Raw genomic sequence first — 16123 nt, 5'->3', positions numbered from 1 at the left:
CATCTGGAAGTCCAAAAAGTGAGATGACCACACGATTAGTGAATGGAAGAGCACCAAAAGGGCAGAGCACATTGGACAAGTCTTACTGTCATTTACGGACAATTTACTTATGACAAAATGACTGTTTTCCCTTATGGTTCTTCCTTGTACCCTGCATGCTCACAATGCCCCTTGATAAAATAGCTATTACAGTGAGCGCATGAGTACATCACTTGTTAGGATGTGTTTGATAATGTGTTTAAAAGATAGAGTGAGGGACTTGAAGGCAGGGAAGTGAGTTGAAGCCAAGAGGAGATCAGCCATTATCGTATTGAATGGCAAAGGGGATTCAAGAGGCGAAACTGCCTACTCCAAGTTCTTATGGATTGACTGAATTAGATGCAGCACCTGACAATTTTGTGTGTGTGTGGGGGGGGCAGTTTAGTCATGCCCTAGCCTCCAGAGAGCAGGTAATTGTTTGTCTTATCCATATCCTGAAATCTCACCTGGTCCAGTGTTGCGGAGGGAAATATGGAGGCACTGTGCATGAAAGAACGATGGACCCAATATATCATCTTCCTTTACCGTAGATCTTGTGAAACCATAAAACAATACAGGAAACCTGCTATTCTGCTAAAATACAGCTATCTGCAAACCCTGCCTGGGTTTCAGCTTAATGAGCCACATTGCATCATTTAGTGATACATTTAAATACCGTAGAATGAAATATTACTATCACTCACCTTGAGCTTTCTTCTGGCATTGAATTTCCTCAAACATTCAACAGTTTCCTGACGGTGCATCATCGATGCTACAGTAGAACGTTGCTGAAAAAATATAAGTGATAGGTAGTGTTTATAGGTTCGTATATATCAAAAGATGAAGTGTTTATCTGACCAGTTAAACCAGTCCATTATTATCAAATAAATGTCCACTGGAATCAGTACAGAAATTTTAGATGGCCAACTGTAACTGTCAATGCAACTCAATGGCAGATCCGAAGATGTGACAGCTCGGTATCTTTGACATGAAGTCTTTATATCTTTTGGTTTTATATTCATTCATGGGCATCACTGGCTAGGCCAGCATTTGTTGCCCACCCCTAATAGCCCTCGAGAAAATGGTGATACACCGCCTTCTTGAACCGATGGGCTTCACGTGGTGTAAGTACATCCAAAGTGCTGATGTGGAAAGAGCTCCAGGTCTTTAAACCAGCAACAGGAAAGGAATGGTGAAATAGTTCCAGGATAAGGATTTAGTTTTGAAAGACAAATTATTTCAAAGGGGTCTAATTGGCCTGAACTTGAAAACACAGACAACCAGTAACTAGGGAAATTACAGTCTATGAACATACAATTGATTAAGAATAGGATTCACTGTTAACATCTGAAGGGTTGGTTTATAATTGGGACTGGTACTTACGCAAACCCATGGGTGTTTCAGGGCCTCAGTTGCAGTTATCCTTTTGGCTGGATTGATGGTCAGCATCTGATTGATCAGATTTTTGGCTTCTGGGGTGACCGTGTCCCATTCTGGAGAGGGAAACTACCGCAGAAAGGAAACATCATTGAAAGTGAGCTTTTCCTCTTCATCAGTAACAGGCTGGACAACAGGTAACAAGGCATCACATGCAAAAATTTAACGTGAATGGCTGCAAGACAATGCAAGAATCATAGAGTCTTTATTGTACAGAAGGAAGCCATTAGGGTCCATGCCTGAAGGTGTGAAGTAGAGAGTGGAGTGAAACAAAGAGTTAGAACACTCCCTTTCCATCTCTGGTATATCAGTTTGAATGTACTTCAGACTAATAGATTGAGAATTAGGCTCCATTGTTTCACCCAGCTCCAAGTCATCTGGATGGAGCTGCCTTTACTCTAGAATTAGAGGGGAAATCTTTATGGGACTAGATCATGTCCTCCTGGTATGGGTATAACCACTTGACTGGCAGACGGAATGAGAGAAATGGGTCCACATTTTCTTTTTGTTGTCGTGGACCATTCTCCCCATTTTCCTTCACTCACAACTTATTAAACACGACCAACCCGCTGAACATAAGTCAACCGCTCCCCCATCAGTCACATAAAACTACCTAGACTGTAGCGTTAGTTGAGAAAAGAAGAAATAAGCCTTGTGTGGCAAAAGGAAGTGACAAGAGCCTAGCCTAGAGTGTGCAACTGAGTTGGGAGTATATTGTGGTTTTAAGATGTTTGATACGGTCAGTGGGTGAAAGGATGTAAAAATGCAGCATTCCTGGACCATTAATTCCAGCATGTTGACATCAATATACAGAAAAAAAAACTTTTTATCTTAAGAGAAATTGGAACCAAGGAAAATCCACAGACAAGAGGCAGGTGATTTGACTCTGTAATAACATGCTTGAGAAACAAGACTTGGATTGTCTCATTTGTGATTTCTCCATCAAGAGTTCTGATGAATGTGTTGGCCATACTGCCGGATGAGACAGCAAGTTTCTCCTGGGTGAAGTGTAAAGGGAAGCGTGATAGCAAAGGTTTGAGGGGAATAATCGTAGAATTTACAGTGCAGAAGGAGGCCATTCGGCCCATCAAGTCTGCACCGGCCCTTGGAAAGAGCACCCTACTTAAGCTCACGCTTCCACCCTATCCCGGTTACCCAGTAATCACGCCTAACCTTTTGAACACTAAGGGCAATTTAGCACGGCCAATCCACTCAACCTGCACATCTTTAGACTGAGAGAGGAAACCCACGCAGACACGGGGAGGAAGTGCAAACTCTACACAGTCACCCAAGGCCAGAAATGAACCCGGGTCCCTAGAGCTGTGAGGCAGCGGTGCTAACCACTGTCCACCGGGCCACCCCCTCTTTCATAGAATTTACAGTGAAGAAGGAGGCCATTCGGCCCATCGAGTCTGCACCGGCTCTTGGAAAGAGCACCCTACCCGAGGTCAACACCTCCACCCTATCCCCATAACCCAGTAACCCCAACCAACACGAAGGGCAATTTTGGACCCAAAGGGCAATTTATCATGGCCAATCCACCTAACCTGCACATCTTTGGACTGTGGGAGGAAACCGGAGCACCCGGAGGAAACCCACGCAGACACGGGGAGAACGTGCAGACTCCTCACAGACAGTGACCCAAGCCGGGAATGGAACGTGGGACCCTGGAGATGTGAAGCAATTGTGCTAACCACAATGCTACCGTGCTGCACACTCGATCTGGTGCGCACGGGGTGACACACGTGCACCACACTCGACTTGGGGGGGGGGGGGGGGGGGGGGGGAGAGAAAAATAAAAATAAAATTTAAGTGACAAAGCTCAAGATTGACTCCAGCAACTTGGGAGATATCTGGGTCAATTTAAGTTTCCTTTTTTCAGACGTTAACCGCCATCTTTCCTTCTACTTCCTCCTTCCTCCAGATAGTTCAAATGATGTGATTATATTGTATTCACTGAGGCAGTGAGGTCTGTTGACCGCTCATCATGCCCCACTTGCAGAGGTGCTTGGGATGATTTTCACCTGGAACTCTTCTGAGATCCAAATGGGAATGGACACAGGGGAAAAAGGACAACAATTAATGAATGTACTTATTTGTAATCCATGTGAAACTGATGTCCATTTAGGTCGAAATAGTTCAAAGTCTAAGTGGGCAAATGGAGACACAGTCCTTTGTGCGAGTATATCACAAAATGTTCATGTGAGGGAAACATTTTGCATTGGTTGAAAAACTAATTGAAAGGCAAATTCATGAGTCTTTCCCCAGTGTAGATATTTCTTCACCTTTTTCTAACAAGGGTTGTTGGTATGTGAGCAATAACTGCTCAAAAGAAAAAGTTGGAAAGTACTGCTGCCAGTGACACCGAATGCATTCATACGACATTGCTCTGTTTGATATTTTAAACAGATGTTAACCCATTTCTTTTAAAATAGGTTATTGCCTGCATTACATTAGGAGAAAAAAGGAGGTCACACAAGTGTGCTAAATATCATTATCTAATCTCACCTATAGTCATTTCTAGATTTATATTCTTTTGGATTTCTTTTTTAAGTTTTCTGTCAGAATTTACAATGTGGGGATATCATTTCCGTCACTTCACTCTGTCTCTCAAGTCTCTGTCCAGCTTGACTTTTCTCGAGGGCGGGGGGGGGGGGGGGGGGGGGGGGGGGGGGCATCAGTTTCACATTCAATGGCAAGAAACCATCGTATTTCTCTCTCCTGAATTTTTTAGATTTCGGCACTGGTTGCTCTCAGCATTCTAGGAGAAGATGATGTTGCTATTGAGTTCAAATTGGCAATAACATTGGGAACAACAGGCAATAGTGCCAAACTGCTCACTGAAGGACATTATCCATCAATGTGACACTGAAGAGCCAGCCATGTGAGAGACAAAAGCACAGTACGGCTACACTAACACCTGACTTAGTTAACTGGACATTCTCTGGCAATGGGATCAAAATCCTCTGGGAATGTTGTGCTGCTCTTAGATTACAGGATCAACAGTTTTAGGTTGCTCTTCTTCTTAAAAATAACTCTGCCCCCTTTCATTACACCCAATAATTGTTTTCATCACCTGCAAATGAGTAACTGGAATGCATGCAAGGCCAGTAAGACAAGAGTGCAGCATTGCATTTGAGTGCAGCGAAGACAAATGGTAATTAAGGTGCTAATTAAGTAAGAAAATTGAGAGAGATTGCAAATCACAAGAGGTTGCTTTGTGGAGATATTGGGTCTTTGCCGCACTCAATCCGGAGCTGTGTGTGCACCTAATCTCAAAAAAGGTTATCGCTCTAAGATGGTTCTGGGTATGGGAAATGTGTCATGAAAGAGAGCTGGTAAAAGATTGGGTTGTTAACTTTGGGAAAGAGGAATCTTCGGGAATGACATGACAGAAGGTCTTAAGACTCTAAAGGGAGAGGCAAATGGTCAACAATATTGAAGTGTTTAAATCCAGTTAACAATGACAATATTCCGAGTGAGAAGAGCCGCCAGCGGGATCTTTGCTGATGGCAGTTGAATGGTGGGAGAGGTTACCCCTGCATCATCAATGAAGCAGAGAGTACAAGTAGGTTCAAAAGGCATCTAGTGATGGCTCTAGAGAGAGTGGGTTGATCAGATTTGTGGAGTTGACATTCATTAAATTGAATGTTCCTGTTCACTCTAATGGTCTAGTCCTCTTGTTAAAAAAAAAGTGTTAAAATTAATTGAATGGCAATCTAACCATTTGGGAATCAGAATGATTTATACATATCATATTACACCAAATGCTTACATTTTCATTTTTGTCATTCTAATTCACTATCAAAACATTAATACACAATTATTATCCATCAGATGAATACAATGGCAGGTAATTTTAGAAGTGTGTTTTACTGCATTTAAGGGGAATACATTGTTTTTTTTTGCCACAGCCTAACCGTTACGGTGCAATAATGATTATCCGTGGCATTGGCAAAGTCAGATGAATCATTGTGCTGATGGATAATGACATTTTTCCAGTTCTTCATTGCAGAAGCGAAAATCTAAAATCCCGCAAGCTGCGCAATTTTCTTTTAAGTAACTTGCCAATGGCAAAATGGACTCTATTATAGGGAAATTGAAACATGTATTGAAATAAAATTGAGTCAACTCCTCTGTGAAACGGTTGAGAGAGTCACGTGTGAAATGAATGCCCGTGTTCTGGTAGCTTAATGACGCAAGTTGCTCCTGGCTTGGCAGACTCGCTCAGAAAAGCCACAAGATGGGTCATCCGGCAAATGGAGGAATTTCGCTCCAAGTAGGCTGACATTTTTCTGAGGAATATTGTTAAGTGTAGGGTAGACAATGATCTTTACCCTGCATGTAACCAATCTACAGCTAACCTGACGGACACGGTGTGGCCTATTGTGACAATGATAGTGACAGATCAATTAAGCTGTCAAGTAAAGCATATTTGATCCTGGGCTTTCTACACAGAGGCAGAGAATACAGAAGCAATGTTAAGAACTCAACTGGAGTATTGTATTCAATTCTGGAACCACACTATAGGAAAGATGTGAAGTCCTTCGATCAAAAGAGTACAGGGATTGAGGGCTCGGCTACAGTGGACACACTGGAGAAGGTGGATTTGCCTTTAAAGCTGAAATAAATAGGGAGTGATTTGATGCAAGTGTGCACAAAAGGGATTTTGGTAGATTCAATAGCTGTTTTTAGGAGGGTTAGCAATTGGGGCACCTCTCGAAGATAATTGACAGAACCAAAGGGAAGGTGAGAATTGCTTTTACATGGTCCTGATTGTGCTGCAGATTCTAGTCACGTTCAAAAGGAAATTGGATGGTTACACAGAAAGGGAAAAATAAAACTTACAGGACTAAAAGAAGTGGAACTAATTAGACATCTCATTCAGTGAGGCAGCACAGATTCCAATGGGCTGAATGGTTTCCATCTGAGCCGTAAGATCTAATGATCTCTAAGCATTAATGCCGCTCATTATAATGAGCGTAACACTGATCTGGCAAATTATTTCAAAACACGAGCAAACATTCGGTCAGAAATTTTACTTTGATCCCACCCACACACAACGGCCTGCACTGATGAGACGGACTGGACAACTTTAGAACAATTTGACAGCTGAGAATTATAGTAAGCCTCATGATTGCCCGTCGTATAATTTATAAAGCTGCACATTTAAGATATGTTTTGTTAGAAACTTGTAGACTTTATTTATGATAGCAAGTAGGGCAACACGGTGGCGCAGTGGTTAGCACTGCTGCCTCATGGCGCCGAGGTCCCAGGTTCGATCCCGGCTCTGGGTCACTGTCCGTGTGGAGTTTGCACATTCTCCCCGTGTTTGCGTGGGTTTCGCCCCCACAACCCAAAGATGTGCAGGGTAGATGGATTGGCCATGCTAGATTGCCCCTTAATTGGGAAAAATGAATTGGGTATTCTAAATTTTAAAAAAAAATTATGACAGCAAGTGTGGAGACGTGACCAACTTCCCCACCTTTTCCAAACCATTGGAGCAAGGACTCATCCAAAAGTCAGAAAAACAACTTATGGTTCAATCAGATTGAAAAACACCAATTTCATAAGATGGTGTTCAATGTTTTACAAATTCATTCACAGGATGTGGGCTTCGTTGGCAAGACCAGCATTTATTGTCCATCCCTTGAACTGAAGTGCTCACTCGGCCATTTCAGAGGGCAGTTCAGAGTCAACCACATTGCTGTGGGTTTGGAGTCACATGTAGGCCAGACCGGGTAAGGACGACAGATTTCCTTCCCTAAAAGGACATCAGTGAACTGGATGGGTTTATAACAACAATCAATGATGGTTGTCAGGGCGGCACGTGGCACAGTGGTTAGCATTGCTGCCTACGGCGCTGAGGACCCGGGTTCGAATCCCGGCCCCGGATCACTGTGTGGAGTTTGCACATTCTCCCCGTGTCTGCGTGGGTTTCACCCCCACAACCCAAAAGATGTGCTGGTTAGGTGGATTGGCCACGCTACATTGCCCCTTAATTGAAAAAAATAATAATAATTGGATAGTTGTCATTGTCACTATTACTGAGGCCAGCTTCATATTCCAATTTATTAACTCAATTTAAATTCCACCAGTTGCCACGGTGGGAATTGAACCCACATTCCCAGAGTAGGAGCTGGGGCCTCTTGATTACTAGTCCAGTGACATTACCACTACAGCCACCATCTCCCCTGATTCCACTTACGTCATAAGCACCAGCCTTAATTTGTTGATAAAGCTTATGCTGGTCCTCATCCCAGAATGGAGGATAGCCTACTAATAATATGTAGAGAATGACGCCTGAAATAAACGACAAATGAATAAATGTGTTAGTATTAATCAGTCAGACGGAATTCTCAGGTTACATTTAGCTGCTCCATCTCATATCCTTCACATCCCTGTCCACCTTTCACACTATTGACCAGCACAGAGCCAGCTGCACCATATTCATAGCGCTCTCTAGTGGACATGCCAGGAGCTGACAGAGCTCATTCAATGGGAGGAAGCAAGTGTGTGAATGCAAATCAAATCACTGACCATGCTTCAGTCCAATATGGAGGCGAACTCAATACAGGGCTTCCAATAGGGTTTCAGATTTGCCTCAACTGGAATGTAAATCACCCCATTCTCCCACTGCAGCATTCAAAACATGAGAATGACATGGGCGTTACTGGTGACAGTGGTTCATGTTTGAAGACACCGGTTACTTTGAACTCGCTGGGTTACAGTTCAAATGGTTAACTTTTTCACTCACCACATGCCCAAATATCAACTGGCTTTCCATATGGATCTTTTCTTAAAACCTCTGGGGAGAGATATCCAGGAGTACCTGCAAAACCTGTGGGGTAGAAACATCTCGGTGTGAATTCCGTTAACATTGGTTACACGCTGAAAAATTGCAACATTACAACACATCTGTTTGATGTAATATACCCCCATTCTACCCTATTCAATGCCTTCTCAGCATCTAACGCGACAATTACCTTTGGAACAGGCCCCTCAAGATGGGGAAAGCACCTGATTTAGCAATCGTCGCATGTTAGATGAGAATTGACGGCCTTTGACAAAACCTTTCTGATCTTCACCAATAACTTACGGAAGATGCCGTTCCAAACTCAGCGCTAACACCGTGACTAATATCTTGGTGTCCACATTAAGTAGAGAAATAGGGCTCCTGGCCAGCAGGAAGAAGCTAAAGATGTGTTATGGGTCCTTATAGTTTTTTTTAATAGAAGTGAAATTGATGCTTGCATCAACATCTCAGGCAGGGAACCCCGAGTTACCAGGGCAGCACGGTAGCATTGTGGATAGCACAATCGCTTCACAGCTCCAGGGTCCCAGGTTCGATTCCTGCTTGGGTCACTGTCTGTGCAGAGTCTGCACATCCTCCCCGTGTGCGCGTGGGTTTCCTCCGGGTACTCCGGTTTCCTCCCACAGTCTCAGCGTGGATTTCAAAGGGTCCCTCCCCTCCACCAATCGAAACACGTAATTTTTTAATGTGGTCGAGTATTCCTTATTCCCCTTCGCCGTCCCATGCCCTGACAAGATATCTGCCACCGTCATCAAAGCCCTCAACACCATCTTCGCTCTGTTCGATTTCCTTACCTACGTCCACAGCGACCGGGGATCCTCATTCATGAACGATGAGCTGCGCCAGTACCTGCTCAACAGGGGCATTGCCTCGAGCAGGACGACCAGCTACAACCCCCGGGGAAACGGGCAGGTGGAGCGGGAGAATGGGACGGTCTGGAAGGCCGTCCAGCTGGCCCTACGGTTCAGAAATCTCCCGGCCTCCCACTGGCAGGAGGTCCTGCCCAACGCCCTCTACTCCATTCGGTCGCTCCTTTGCACGGCGACTAACGAAACTCCCCACGAACGTCTCTTTGCCTTCCCCAGGAAGTCCACCTCCGGGGTTTCGCTCCCAACATGGCTGGCAGCTCCAGGACCCATTCTCCTCCGCATGAACGTGCAGCTCCACAAGGCGGACCCATTGGTTGAGAGGGTACAGCTTCTTCACGGGAGCCCGCAGTACGCCTATATGGCGTACCCCGACGACCGACAAGACACGGTCTCCCTCAGGGACCTGGCACCAGCTGGGTCCCTGGGTCCCCACATACCCCCTCTCTGCCCCGGCACCACCCTCCCTCCCCCCAGCACACCCCACCACAGCCCCGCTCCAGGACGATCCGTCCTCCCCTTGGTCCCACCCGATGACGAAGATGAGGTCGACACGCTCCCGGAGTCACCGACGACCGAACAGACGCCTGAATCACCATCGAGACTGTGGCACTCGCAATGACGGATCAAGGCGCCCAATCATCTGAATTTATGAACTGTTCCTAAAATTTTAAACACCTACATGTAAATAGCATTCCACCAACCCTGCCGGACTCTTTTTGTTTAAAACAGGGGGTGAATGTGGTAGTCACCACTGTTGTATTGTATTGTATTTACCGCATATGAGATGTATTACGGTAAGGCCCTGTAGTACAGGTACGGGGGTAGATCCCTGCCTGCTGGCTCCGCCCAGTAGGCGGAGTATAAATGTGTGGGAACTCCAAGCTGCAGCCATTTCGGCAGCAGCTGCGGGAGGCTACATATCTCTGCGTAATAAAGCCTTGATCAAACTCTACTCTCGTCTCATCATAATTGATAGTGCATCACTGCCTTAATCATTACCCCCAACTTTCCCCCCCATCACTCCCCGAACATATACACTACAATACAAAACAATTACAATTGAACTAAGTGCTTATTGCAGTAACTTTTCACAGTAACTTCATTTGAAGCCTACTGGTGACAATAAGCAAGTTTCATTTCATTTCATTGGGCCTTTCCAGGAGACAGTGATGAGTCACCCTCATTGCTGTAAGTCTGGTGACACGTGTCAGCCAGACCAAGTATGGAGGGCAGATTTCCTTCCTTAAAGGGGACTACTGAACCAGATTTGTTTTTTTAAATGACAATTGGTGATAGTTATCATGGTCACTGTTACTTTTATAGTCCATATTTATTAATTGCATTTAAATTCCACTAGCTGCCATGGTGGGATTTGAACTTGTGTCTGTGGACCATTAGCCAGGGCCATTGGATTACGAGTCCGGCAATAATACCACAATGCCACTGACTCCCCCTGGCATCAAGGAAATGAAGCAACTTACAAAGATGTCAGAAATGGTCAAGCTCCTGCAAGCGGCAGAGGGTGGTTGTGATTCCCAAAATGGTGGAATATCAACTCTGGGAAATAGAGCTCCACTCTTTTGGAATCATCAGTTGCTATATTTTGGATGAAACAATTGAAAGCCATGTGGCTGGATGAGACACATACATGAGAGCTCGATACACCTCACTGTCGAAGGTTTCACCGGACTATTATGACTTCAATTCGAGGCATATTGCTTCAGGAAAGATGTCAAAAAGCCTTCCTGAGGTGTCAGGGGAGACTCGCCAGAAAACGGTACGAGAGAGCAGTGCCCTCAGCTACGCAAGAGACCAGAGAAGTTAGAATTGGCCTACTTAAGAGCTGAGAAGGCCGACTTGAGATTAAATAGGAGTAGCTAAAATTACAAGGGGCTCTGATAGATCAGATAATTATTAGTTTCCATTGGTAGGAGGGTTGATGCTCAGAAGATACAGATTTAAGTTAACTGAACAAGAACTGGTTGGGGGGGTGGGGGGGGGGGGGGGGGGGTGGAGGGGGGGGGGGGTGAAATAAGGAGCATTTTTCTGAATATAGCACCTTATGGAGTGGGTGACCTGAAAGGGTGGTGAATCAGATTCAGTAATAACTGCCTTAGGTTTCAACTGCAATGCACCTATCCTGTGCAAGACACACTAACTGAACTTGCACATGAAGACAAGCTTTGGGAGAGATCAGCACACATGGGACTGTGTCCCAAAATCAGTCAGCCTCTTTAACATCAGAGGGAAATATATGGGGGTGATAGGCATCAAAGCTTAAGATATGATGGACTGAATGGCCTCCTTCTGTCTTGTATCAGTCTATAAGTTAATGTCTGAAAGCAGTCGATTGAAATAGAAAAGCTTGAGACACAGGGTCAAGAAAAGGTCTCGAATTGGATACATGGCAAATTTGGATTATATTGTCAAACCTTTAAACTTGTCCATTACCTGCAAAAGCTCAAACTGCCACTAAATGATACATGCGCACTAAAGCAATAGATCATTAAACTGTCAAGCAATGAGTAATAATCAGATTAAGCACCCCGCAGCTTTACAGGAGTCGTTAAATATTAATTAAACCCATTTAGTAATAAGTGTGACCGGGTGGCAGAGAGAGGCAGATTTGATTCTGTGTTAAAGGGGCAGCTTTGAATGAGCTGTCCTAAACACAAGTGGCTGCAAATCAACAGGAATACACATTGTGCATTTTGAGGGGTTTTGATGGCGGAGGCACACACTGCTTCAACTGGCAGGAGGGCTGGGAAGCGGAGGGCTGGGAACCAGAGGGATGGGAACCAGAGGGATGGGAAGCGGAGGGCAGGGAACTGGAGGGCTGGGAACCGGAGGGCTGGGAACTGGAGGGCTGGGAACCGGAGGGCTGGGAACCGGAGGGATGGGAACCGGAGGGATGGGAAGCGGAGGGCTGGGAAGCGGAGGGCTGGGAACCAGAGGGCTGGGAACCGGAGGGCTGGGAACCGGAGGGCTGGGAAGCGGAGGGCTGGGAAGCGGAGGGCTGGGAACCGGAGGGCTGGGAAGCGGAGGGCTGGGAAGCGGAGGGCTGGGAAGCGGAGGGCTGGGAAGCGGAGGGCTGGGAACCAGAGGGCTGGGAAGCGGAGGGATGGGAACCGGAGGGATGGGAACCGGAGGGATGGGAACCGGAGGGATGGGAACCAGAGGGATGGGAACCGGAGGGATGGGAACCAGAGGGATGGGAACCAGAGGAACAAATGAAAGACAATTGGGAAAAGAACCAGGGGCGTGGAAGGTGGCGAATGAGGGGATTTTTTTTTAAAAACGTAGTGAAACGTTATGATCCGGAATGTGCTACCTGTAAGGATGACGGATGCACGTTAAAACAGCAATTTTGAAAGAGTCAATTGAATAAATACTTGAAGGAGCTAAACCTAAGTGGGGAGGGCCATTGAACTGATTTGGGAGCTCTTTCAAAGAACCAGCACATATAGGTCAGAGAATCTCATACCATGCTGCATGACTCTGCTTCTATTTCAACTCTGGTTCCAGAGAGGCATAGAGAAGGAAGAGGGGATGCAGAGGGGTTCCACCCTGCAGTGGCCTCTCTCTGTACCGTAATCCTGATGGAGGACTAGAATTAGTAAGCAGAAACTATACATAACAATGCTTCAGTGATCGTGTTTGCCTATGGCAGGTGGTTCTTGAATCTACTGAACAAATATTGAAATGTGTATCTTTCAGAAACAAGCTGGAGGAGGTTTCTCAAACAATCAACTCTGCTCAAAGGTAGTTGCTTAGTGCGGGTGAATAGTGCTGGCAACCAGGAGTAGTGGCTGCCTGTATAACAAAGGCCATATTTAATTAAAGGGGAACAGCAGGCTGCCGGAGAAGAGGGAAAGAGAGTGGGAGAGGGAAAGAGAGTGGGAGAGGGAAAGAGAGTGGGATGGTTTGCCTTTCACTTAATGCGGAATATTGTCTCCCTATCAAACCGCACACCTGACATTTTGGAAGAAAGCTGCTGTTTCATTCAAGGCTTGGCCTTAACCAGTGCTCCCTCATGGAACCATTGAAGTCAATAGCATAGATACAGTTAAGATGAAGCTAGATAAACACAAGGGAGAAAGGAATAGAATGTTATATTGATAGGGTAAGATGAAGGTTGGGTGAAGGATGTGTGGAGTCTGGTGTAAGCCAGTTGGGCTGAATGGCTGGTTTCTGAGTTGCAAATTCTATGCCGCAAGAGCAGAATTAATCAGAACATTAACCATTACATTCTGCAACTGAACATTGTGCTGTGTAAAACTTGATGCACTTGTATTGTCTTGGTCATCATATTAAAGGCGTTAACCCATTTTTGGTTAATGCCTCTATTAAAATAGCATTTAGACTGTGATTGCTCCTGTTGAAGAAGGTTGTTCAACTCATTCCATTGTAGAACCCAATAGTTCATCAAGTACAAATGTTTTTTGTGTTCCGTCCGGAAATCTATTCCACATATCGATGCCGTGGTGTGATGGAGAATTCCTCGGCATTCCTTTTTAATTTACCTTTTTCCGGTTACAAAATTGTTTCACCTTCTTCTGTTCTTGAAAGTTAATTGAAAGTAATATTCTGGATTCACCTTGTGGAATGATCCGGAATCCCCCAACACTTGGGACACCTGTACCGGCCAGAAAAAGCCCACGTTTCTCTGGTCTTTCTTCACCACAGCTTGCAAAAGGCAAGTTGCTAATCGTATGTTTACTACATTGGTGGATACACAGGTGAAAGCCCTTGTTTAATGGACAGGGAGGCAGTGGCATGGTGGTATTGTTGCTGGAGTAGCAATCCAGAGGCCCAGGGTGATGTTCTGAGGATCAACACAGCTGGTGAAATTTGAATTCAATAAAAGTCTGGAATTCTAATGATGACCATGAAATGATTGTTGCAAAAACCCATCTGGTTGACTCTGTTTGCCTGGTCTGGCCTACGAGCTTGTTTATTTGATTTTGTTTACTTGGTTACTTAATCTATCTCAAAACGAGGCAGCACAGTGGCGAGCACTGTTGCCTCACAGTACCAGGGACTGGGTTTGATTCCAGCCTTGGGTGACCATCTGTGTGGAGTTCGCACATTTTCCATGTCTGCGTGAGCTTTCTCCAAGTACTCCTGTTGCCTCCCACAGTCCAAAGATATGCAGGTTAGGTGGGGTAACAGAGTTAGGGCTGGGGAATGGGAGGTGCTCTTTTGAGGGTCAGTGCAGACTCGATGAGCTGAATGGCCTCCTTCTGCACTGTAGGGATTCCATGGATTCTATAGATAGTGATTCAGTGACGCAGCATGATGTTCTTGAATTAAAAAGAATCTGGAATTAAAAGTCAAATGAGCGAATGAACCGCACAAGTGGATGAAGAGATCTTATAAATTAGGGGACGCCCTGTCACCCGTCATTTTTATTTAATTTATTGATTATTGTTTTTATTGAAAGAGCATAAGAAGGGGACAACTGCGACACTGGGGATGTGTGAGAAGAGCTATGAGACCGAAGAAAGTCAATCAACTTTTATCAATAAGGAAACGCTTGGTGTCTTGGTTTCTGCTTCATCAGATAGCTTGGACCCTGTCAGCTCGAGGTGCTTTAGAGAAGCGTAATGGGCAAATGCAAGCTTGTTGACACCAGAGATCAATGATTCCTTTTTACATTAAATTGTGCGTACATACGAATTAGGAGCAGGAGGTGGTCAGACCTTCGAGCCTACTCCACCATTCAATAAGATAACCGTTGATCTGACCCACCAACTTTTTTTTCCACCAATTTAGAGTAACCAATTCATTTTTCCCAATTAAGGTGCAATTTAGCGAGGCCAATCCACGTAGCCCGCACATCTTTGGGTTGTGGGGGCGAAACCCACGCAAACACGGGGAGAATGTGCAAACTCCACACGGACAGTGACCCAGGGCCGGGATTGAACCTGGGACCTCGGTGCCGTGAGGCAACAGGGCTAACCCTCCACTCACCAACTTTGATAACCTTTCACCCTCTTGTTTATCAAGAATCTTCAGGCTTTGCCTTGAAAACATTCAAAGGCTCTGCTTCCTGGTCTTTTGAGGAAGAGATTTCCAGAGACTCCTGGCCCTGAGTGAAAAAAATGCCTCTCAGCTCAGTCTTGAATGAGCGACCCTTTATTTTTAAAAGAGTGAGCCCCCTAGTTCCAGATTCTCCGACAAGAGGAAACATCCTTTCCACCTTCACCCTGTCAAGACCCCTCAGAATCTTCTAGGTTTCAATCAAGTCGCCTCGTACTGTTCCAAACTCCAGTGGATACAAGCCCGACCTGTCTAAGCTTTCTTCATTGACTGTCAACATGAATTGCGGGAGCTCATGTCTGCATTCCGCCATATGGTATAATATTCAGTGCTCAGACATCTTTTTCCATGCAGTACAAATTGTGCCAGGCTCCTGGTCTGTACTATATTGCATTGTAAGCTGCATGCCATTCAACATACACCAGTTTTTATTCATTCATTCGACATGGGTGTCGCTGGCAAGGGCAGAATTATTTGCAAACCCTCAGTTGCCCTCAGAAAGATAGTGGTGATAATTCATCGGCTTGCGGAGCCATTTCAGCGGGCAGTTACGAGTCAAACACATTGCCAGGCAAGAGCGGCAGATTTTATTCCCTTATGGACATTAGTGAACCAGATGCGGTTTTTCTTTTTTTTACAACAACCTGGTAGTTCCAGAGGCACCACTGCTGATGCAAACGTTTCATTCCAGAATTATTTAATTAATTGAATTTCTATTCTCCAGCTGCCTTTGTGGAAATTGAACTTGTCTCCAGATCATTAGTCCAGCCGCTGAAGTGGTAGTCAGCAACTACCCAACCATGTTGGGTGCGACCGTACCCAACATGGGCACGATGGTCTAATCTTGCCATGAAGCTGAAAGTGCCAAGCTCTGAACCACTCTGAACTCTGTTCCAAGTAATTGCTGCTTCAGCTCCCACCATCAGCGATGTGTTTTGATTGT

At 45.2% G+C, this 16123-nt stretch overlaps 1 protein-coding gene across 8 annotated transcripts in view; it reads right to left on the bottom strand.

The window, feature by feature from the left end:
* camk2g2 (calcium/calmodulin-dependent protein kinase (CaM kinase) II gamma 2) overlaps positions 1-16123 on the bottom strand; it is a 394966-nt gene that overhangs the window by 87141 nt on the left and 291702 nt on the right. For all 8 annotated transcript variants that reach the window (XM_038782783.1, XM_038782786.1, XM_038782784.1 and 5 more), the window contains exons 8-11: positions 8213-8296; positions 7664-7758; positions 1402-1524; positions 723-806 (exon numbers count right to left, since the gene is read on the bottom strand). In XM_038782783.1, the coding sequence (XP_038638711.1) occupies positions 723-806; positions 1402-1524; positions 7664-7758; positions 8213-8296 (386 nt within the window). The remainder of the gene's footprint in view (positions 1-722; positions 807-1401; positions 1525-7663; positions 7759-8212; positions 8297-16123) is intronic.

The sequence above is a fragment of the Scyliorhinus canicula genome, chromosome 22 (assembly GCF_902713615.1).
Source record: "Scyliorhinus canicula chromosome 22, sScyCan1.1, whole genome shotgun sequence".
NCBI classification, from domain to species: Eukaryota; Metazoa; Chordata; class Chondrichthyes; order Carcharhiniformes; family Scyliorhinidae; genus Scyliorhinus; species Scyliorhinus canicula.
This window is presented reverse-complemented; position numbering and strand designations above follow the sequence as displayed.